The sequence below is a fragment of the Diorhabda sublineata genome, chromosome 1, assembly GCF_026230105.1.
Source record: "Diorhabda sublineata isolate icDioSubl1.1 chromosome 1, icDioSubl1.1, whole genome shotgun sequence".
In the NCBI taxonomy this organism is placed as follows: Eukaryota; Metazoa; Arthropoda; class Insecta; order Coleoptera; family Chrysomelidae; genus Diorhabda; species Diorhabda sublineata.
In genome coordinates, this window is record NC_079474.1 from 44,593,046 (window position 1) to 44,600,687 (window position 7,642).

Sequence of the window (7,642 nt, forward strand, 5' to 3'; positions counted from 1 at the left end):
TTTCTTTTCGAGAGAAATGAAAATAACTTTTTATTTCCTCCACCATAGAGAGATACTTCGATACAATGAAATTTTATTGAAAAAAAATTGATAAACATGATATTTAGGAATATGAGACATATTTAGTGTAATAAAATTCAAATAAATATATTTATTAACTAGAGTGAAATGCTTTATTGTCGGACAATTGTTTACAAATACAAATAAAATATTTTATATTATAACATTGGATTTCCTATTTCTTAATTTGTTCACATTATATAATTAAATATATAAATCAGTTATAGGATACATTTCGCTATAAAACGTTAAGTAACAACTTTATGTTGATCAAATTAATCCATTTTAAATATTAATTTACATTTTAATACTTAAGCCAGTCCTGCGCAGTTATTATATATTTAATTAATATATTTAGTACTTGTCGTGCCATCTATTGCTACATAACAACATTGCCGTGACTAGAAAATGGAACCTTTAATAATTCTTAACATTAGTATCTATGTTGCCAAGTTTAATATATATGCCTACTATAATACTGAGTTTTATCAAAATGTTTAGAGAAAAAAAAAAAAATAATCATGAACCTAATAAAAATAGTGGTACAAACAACTTTTTCTTATTTTTGAAATGAAATCATTCATTCATAGAAATATATTCGTTTATAATTAACAACCGACAACACTGGTGTATAAAGTTGGTGTACATTCCGCGTTGTTTGTGATTGTTTATTTGGGTGTACAAATTGTTGTGTTTCATTAATTTAAAATTAATTTTGTTGATTGTTTAATAGCAGCTGTTAATATTATTTTAAATACCACCAAAATCTGCTAACAGATTGTAATTATGTTTTGATTATATAGGTAAGTGTATAATATATAGGTTATGTATCATTTACCGCCAAATATATACATTGCTGTTGTCGTTTTAATGTTGTAGGGGCAACTGGGACAAAATAATGTTTCTCTATTTATACTTAATATAAAAGGCGATTGATTAGAATACGTATAGTATTACTTCTAAAAATTATTATTTTCAAATACACGACTACTTACTAGTTTAAAATTAATTTGATAATTAGTTTTAATGAAATGTAAATAAATTCAAAAATGTGATTTTGGTGCAAAGAGAAATTCAGTGTTGATTATAATTTATATTCAGTTATACATTATATATACAACATTATATAGTCCAAAATTATTCATTTACATAAATTATTTTGATTGTGATTGCCCGTGATTTGTCCTTTACTCTTTTTGGGATTGGATTATTAAAATTGTGAGATATTTAAGATGGTTAATTCGAGTAAGGGAATGTATTGGACCTATTCAATACGTATTGTTATATTTTTTTCTCAAGACGCCATTTATTACCGGCTTAGAGATGAGTCAAGTTTTGCCTGTTAACTTTTTAGTGCATGTTTAAGTGAAATGATTCCTTTTTTTTATAAATATAATAGCTGACCCGGCAGATTTCGTACATCCTTAATCGATAAATAAAAGACCTAAACATTTGTATAAAATAAACTTGAAACAAACAGAAGGAATCGATTTATTATTATTTTCCATAATTATTAGACATGATTTTGCTTACTTACAAAACAGAATTTTCCTGAAATGCTGGCTATTTATAAGGTTTCAATTTGATATTGACACACATACAAAGTTATGACACAGACTGTTAATCAATTTAAAGCTTTCTGATAAACTAAATTTTTGTTATGTTTTGTGGTGTGTAAATAAACATAAATACAATAAACATTTATGTTTCCGGATCAATCATTATTATAAAAAAAATATCCTTTGTATTTTCTATGTTAGCGTTCAAAGAATTTATGAATAAGTTGTCATAAAACGAGAATATATTTACAGTGATCGATTGCTACATTATTATTCAAGTCGATAGGTTTATTGCACCATGATGCTCGGCTTTTGAAGACTGCCATTTATCGGCATAAAATATATATTGAGGACTTTGCATGTGTAATAGGACTATTTGTTATGACATACACATGTATTATTAAATGTGCGTGTCACGTATAAATGATAAAATTGAGGATCCATCGGAGACATATTGTCGAATATTGCCAGGTATATGTTTATCGGTGTAAAAAGACGTTCTAAATAATACCAAATATTATTTCTTCTTCAGTGTCGGGTGCTACCTCGACTAAAACCCCTCCTTTAACCTTTAGTAAGATCTGTTCAGAACAATCGTACGGCATTACATGGGGAAGGACGTTAATTGGTATAATTTTTCCGTTGCTGTCCCGTTTTCACGTTTGAATTTATTTCGCTCAACATATTTCAGTTTTCTTGAATATCTAGCATCTTATTTATCATATTTTCAAATCAAGTAGGATCTAGTAAGTCTCCCATTTTACTTATTTCATGTCGAATATTGGAAGAAGGTGTGCTTCGTTGTATATTGCCATTCATTTATTCGTTTATAAATAGATCAGTACCCCTAATATTCAGAGATTTACAAAATGTTTACTACAACATACCAATATCAGAATTATGGGAACGGCCATACAGAACTATAAAGATATGAAGTCTGCAGAAAAATCAGAAATAAAGCTCTAAAACAAAAAGCAAAGGAATGGAGATCCAAATAAATCTGAAAGAAATAGTTATAGAACATATTGAGGAAGAAGAGGAAGACAAAAATTATCATGGATGCATGAAATAAAAAAAAGACTTTTAAGTTGATATAATATTCGTAATAGGTTGTTCTTTCACTCGACTCTCGACTATATGAAAACAGTCGGCCATGTCTTCATTTGCTGATAAATCAACCTTTGCTTCCTTAATGCCGATTTACTACAAGAAATCCACTGTTTTTACTGCTGTTTAGTATTGGGTGTGTTGTGGTAAATCCACTGTTATGAAACAGTACAATTAAAATATGTTTATGGTGGATTTCGAGCAAACACGGCACCCATATTAAGGACAGCTTTCTCATTCGTGTGTAGAGACATCAACTATGCACGTTCTGTATTTGTACGCCTACCACAAAATTCAGTAAGTTCTTCTTTGTAGCGCTGAATATGTTGGTTAACAGTTTCCATAGAAGTCTTGGTTTGAGTGATGGTTTTTTACGCAAACCAAATTCTTCCCAAACTGATTAACATATTTCTTAGATAGGAGCAAAACTAAATGGCATAGCTAGTCTAAATTAAATTTTGACAAAAATCAAACCACAGATGCCTGTTGACAAGAGTAGAACTGAATGACGTAGCTAGTCTGAATTTGACAGATTTAAGGAAAATAGTTACCTGAGGAGTGCTGTCTTCGCAGTTAAGTGTTTGGGGGTTTTATGTTTGTATAGAAATGATGAAATCAAAATAAACGAATGCATGCAATAGAAAAATTCCATAGTTGATAAAAATAATGAGATATTATAAAATCGTTATGGACCAAAATGTTTTATACTTAAAGCTCACTCTGTACAATTTTTTTAATGTAACCGAAATTGGAGAGTTTATATGGGATCAAAATTTGCGTCTAATATTGATCCAGTCCAAATGTGAATTAACGAAATTCCTTTTGTTTCAGCAAACCACGTTTCTATTCATAATGGCGTCGGTTTTATCCAGTTTGAGACAGTCGCTGCCATGTAGAGATATTCAAATCGACCAGCTCTATAATCTGTTTGCATATAAAGATGAGCCTCAAATTGAAAGCGTTTACGTTTATGGAGGAACAAGTAGCGGCAAATCAATTGTGGTCACTAGAATACTCGAAGAACTGCAAATCAATCATGCTTTAGTGAATCTGATCGAATGTTATTCATCAAAGATTTTGTTTGAAACGATTTTGAATAGCATTTCCGGACACCAATTGGATCCTAAAAATGCCGTTCCCTACGCGAAATGCGACAAATTTGTGGATTTTATCAACAATGTACAGAAATGTAATAAAATGAAGAATTTGGATGGGTTTGTCCTGGTATTGGATAATGCCGAGGAACTGAGAAATATGGAATTTAATTTACTACCGTGCTTTCTGAGATTAAAAGAACTTACTGGAATTTCATTACCGGTTATATTTATTTCGAAAATTATTTTCGAAAAGTTTTACACGAAAGCCGGAGCTGTGGAACCGATAAAAATACATTTTCCCCAATATAATAAAAACGAATTACTTGAAATATTATCTTTGGACGCAGAACAAATTAAAAAGATAGTTTCCAAACATTTCAACAAGCCATTAGAGTTTGATATAAACTTTTATAAAAATTACTTAAACTTATTTTTATCGGTTTTCTATCGAGTTTGTAGAGATGTTTCAGAACTTCGATATATGTCGAGGATAAATTTCATCAAATACTGCGAACCAGTGATTTATAATCAACATTCGCTTCAAGATTCGATGGCGTTGTGGCGTAACATCGCTCCTATATTAAAACAATCCTTAGAAGCACTGTACTTGAGAGTAGATACTTTGAGGCCCGCAAATTCCGTTAAAGAAAAACCGATGCCAACTTTAGAACTCCCGTTTTATGCTAAATATTTGCTCATTGCGGCTTACTTGGCTAGTTATAATCCCGCAAAAGACGATAAGAAGCTTTTTATGAAACACCACGGTAAACAAAAAAAGAAGTTGAAAGACATTAGAGCTAAAAGTAAAGTTAGTGAAAGATTGAATACTCAACTAGGACCGAAACCATTTGTGTTCGACAGACTGTTGGCCATTTTTTATTCCATATTGGAAGAAAAAGATAATAAAATGGGTTTTAACAATAATTTATTGGTGCAAATTTCAAGTTTAATAGAATTGAGGTTATTATCTTCAGTTTCTGACAGTTGTGTGTTGGATGGACAGAAATACAAATGTAACGTTAATTACCAATTTATCGAAACTGTTTCGAGATCTGTTGGATTCGAAATTAAAAAATACTTAAGTGATTTCAGTCATATGTAGAGCATTGTCATTTTCCAATTTGGTTGAAATAAAAAATATAAATTGATTTTTCAATTATTTCTTCCATATTCACATTCTCATAAAATTCGTACCAAACACAAACTACATATATTAGAAGTAATTTTATATACATCTAACCAATCCAACTCCTGGTGCAGGAATTCTTCAATATAAAAGTACTATCAGTTGGGAAAAACCTTATTCCAATCTTCTTTTAGTGAGATCTCCTTGACGCAATCTCAAGCTTCTGTAGCCGTATGAACAGCAATCTCTATATTTATTGCTTTATAGCTTTGAAGAAGGATACGTAGGCTATGATTTTCCGCTTAAAGCTTGGTCTTCTTGGTCAATCGGTTGGAAACCTGAGGTTACATTCGTGGTAAACAACAATTCCTCAAAGCCGCTATTTGAAGTTTGAAGAATGGTTTGTTGTATTATTAATAATCAGTAAAACATTCCCAGATCTCCTAGTTTCGATCTGATCCTTTTCAACAACAACGCTTTAGTCCATACAAGACTTCGTATAATTTCTTAGCATAAATACCATTGCAACGATGCGGGATTTACCTGCCCTAAAATAAGAAGCTGACATTTGTTTATTCGAATTTGAGGTTCTAATGAATCTAACGTTTTTTGAAGACTTTACTAAGATGGTTTCAGAAGTATCTGACCCAACAAAAAGAAAAAATAAAAATTTTGGAAAAAAATTATTTATTTTCGTCAAGCTCCTCAAAACAGCCATTAATTGTCGACATCACCTGCACAAGGAACAATCTTTGCCTTCTTTGTGCCCAGTTCTCCTTTTTCACTTCATTGTTGTTGTTGTTCTTTTGTCGACTACTGCGATGCTGGTCTTCTCAGGTCGTACGACCTCATTTAAACTTTGCAACCCAATATTCCACTGTTGATAACGAAGGAGAAGTCTCACCCAGAATAGTTTCTAGTTCAGCTTTTATATTGGTTGGGTTAACGCCTTTCAAATAAATGTATTGTATCACGTAAGGATGACCAATTTTTTCCGTGTATACAAATTCATTGAAAACGTTTACTATCGATTATGCTTTGGGCGATTGTTCCAGCAACGAAGATGGACTTGATTAATCTTGAGGAAGAGAAGCGAATTGTGAATGGTTTTCGACAAACGAAGATAATTGAGGAAGACAATATATCTGGATCTGGATTCCAAAGGGTTTCTCGCAAGCCCATATGTGGCTTATTTATTGAAACACTTACGAGACCACCAAAGAAGATACCATAATGTTTAAAAATCAACAGAGATCCCCCAGAAGATTAGTGATTAACGTTTTGATTTTATTTTTGATTCTTATCTAATTAGGATCTTCAATCTTACGCAATGAAGATTATCACCTTTTAGATAAAAATTAGTATAATTCTTGTTATAATGCCCAAGAGTATTAAAAGTTATATATAATATATGACAAATTTTTTCTACTTTGATTCTTAAATAGTTCAGAAACAATAATAAATACATATATTGATAATATAAAAATAATGATGGGTCCAGAAAATACGCCATAGCGCAGGACTAAACTTCTATCATATAGCATTGTATGTGGAATAAGTGAATAGTAGATTCAATCTAATATTAATAGATGCGATCAAGTTTATTCAGCGATCAAATAAAAATTAAAAAAAAAGTGAAATGGGCTTTTGTCAAAATCGGTAATTGATTGCGAATTAAAGTACATTATTCCTGGAAAATAAAATTCACTGTGAAAATTTAGACAAAGAAGTCATACACTAAGTTCATTGTTTGTGCATATTATATGATAACGTAAACAATTTATAACTGCAGACCACCAAGTTAGTAGATGGCGGTTTATTTGAAATATGTTTACTAAAATGACTTGTTAAATCTAATTTTAGTAAGTTAAGTTTAAGAGCGAACAAATTCAGTGTACAAATAACTTATTTCGAATAGGTATAAAACAAAATGAGTACGTATAATCAGCTCTTAAGTGAAAAGGAGTATTGAGACAAAAAAAAGGTGTATCAAAAATTGAATTGTCGTATATATGAAATTTGTGATTAACTGAGAGGATTATTGTATCTAGCTGGTCATATCTAGAATCTGTAGTTTGTGTTTGCCATCAGAGTTCCTTTATAAACCTAATCCCATTTATGGTAAATATAAGTGACTGGAGAATTGACCTAAATATTATTTTTAACGAGTCAATACCCACTATTTTCTCTCTATTATATTTTTATTATGTTCGCATGCTAGTAATGAATAATTTATTTGTTTGCATTTTCGAGACTGGTGTAATTAATGACTCATACTCATAAATGCTAAAAATGACAAATTAACGTCTTTTTGCATTAGTATGCATCAACAATAAATCATCTAAAGCTCAGGGTTGCGTCGTCCCTTCCATGGGTGGGTTTGGAAATCTGATAACGTTGATGACTATGTTTTCATTACGAATCCAGTAGCGGAGAATAAGGATTTAAATAAAATTATGTGTCACTAAATTCCAGACTGAAATATACAATTTGAATTCAGTGGATGAAAAGAGACAAATTTCGTTTGGAAAATGAGTCTTATCATAAGTCTACAAAAAGACTGATTTGGTATAAATAAATGGAAACAAATAAAAATACGACATGTACTCTGTATATTTTGAGATGTTACGCAATTTTTGAATACCACCATGCTAAAACATACCAAATTTGCCAATGCTTAAAGATTTCTTATC

General features: G+C 30.7%; 1 protein-coding gene across 1 annotated transcript; it reads left to right on the forward strand.

Annotated features, from left to right (window-relative positions):
- Window positions 1-497: 497 nt before the first annotated feature.
- LOC130450979 (origin recognition complex subunit 5) lies at window positions 498-4,971 on the forward strand. The gene is made up of 2 exons (XM_056789752.1): window positions 498-863; window positions 3,558-4,971. Exon 2 carries the CDS (start codon window positions 3,579-3,581, stop codon window positions 4,923-4,925), a length of 1,347 nt encoding a protein of 448 aa, XP_056645730.1. The 5' UTR covers window positions 498-863; window positions 3,558-3,578; the 3' UTR covers window positions 4,926-4,971.
- Window positions 4,972-7,642: the final 2,671 nt, after the last annotated feature.

Bases quoted from the DNA above. Each gene is read 5' to 3' on its own strand.
- LOC130450979 (XM_056789752.1), top strand. From the start codon at position 3,579: ATGGCGTCGGTTTTATCCAGTTTGAGACAGTCGCTGCCATGTAGAGAT.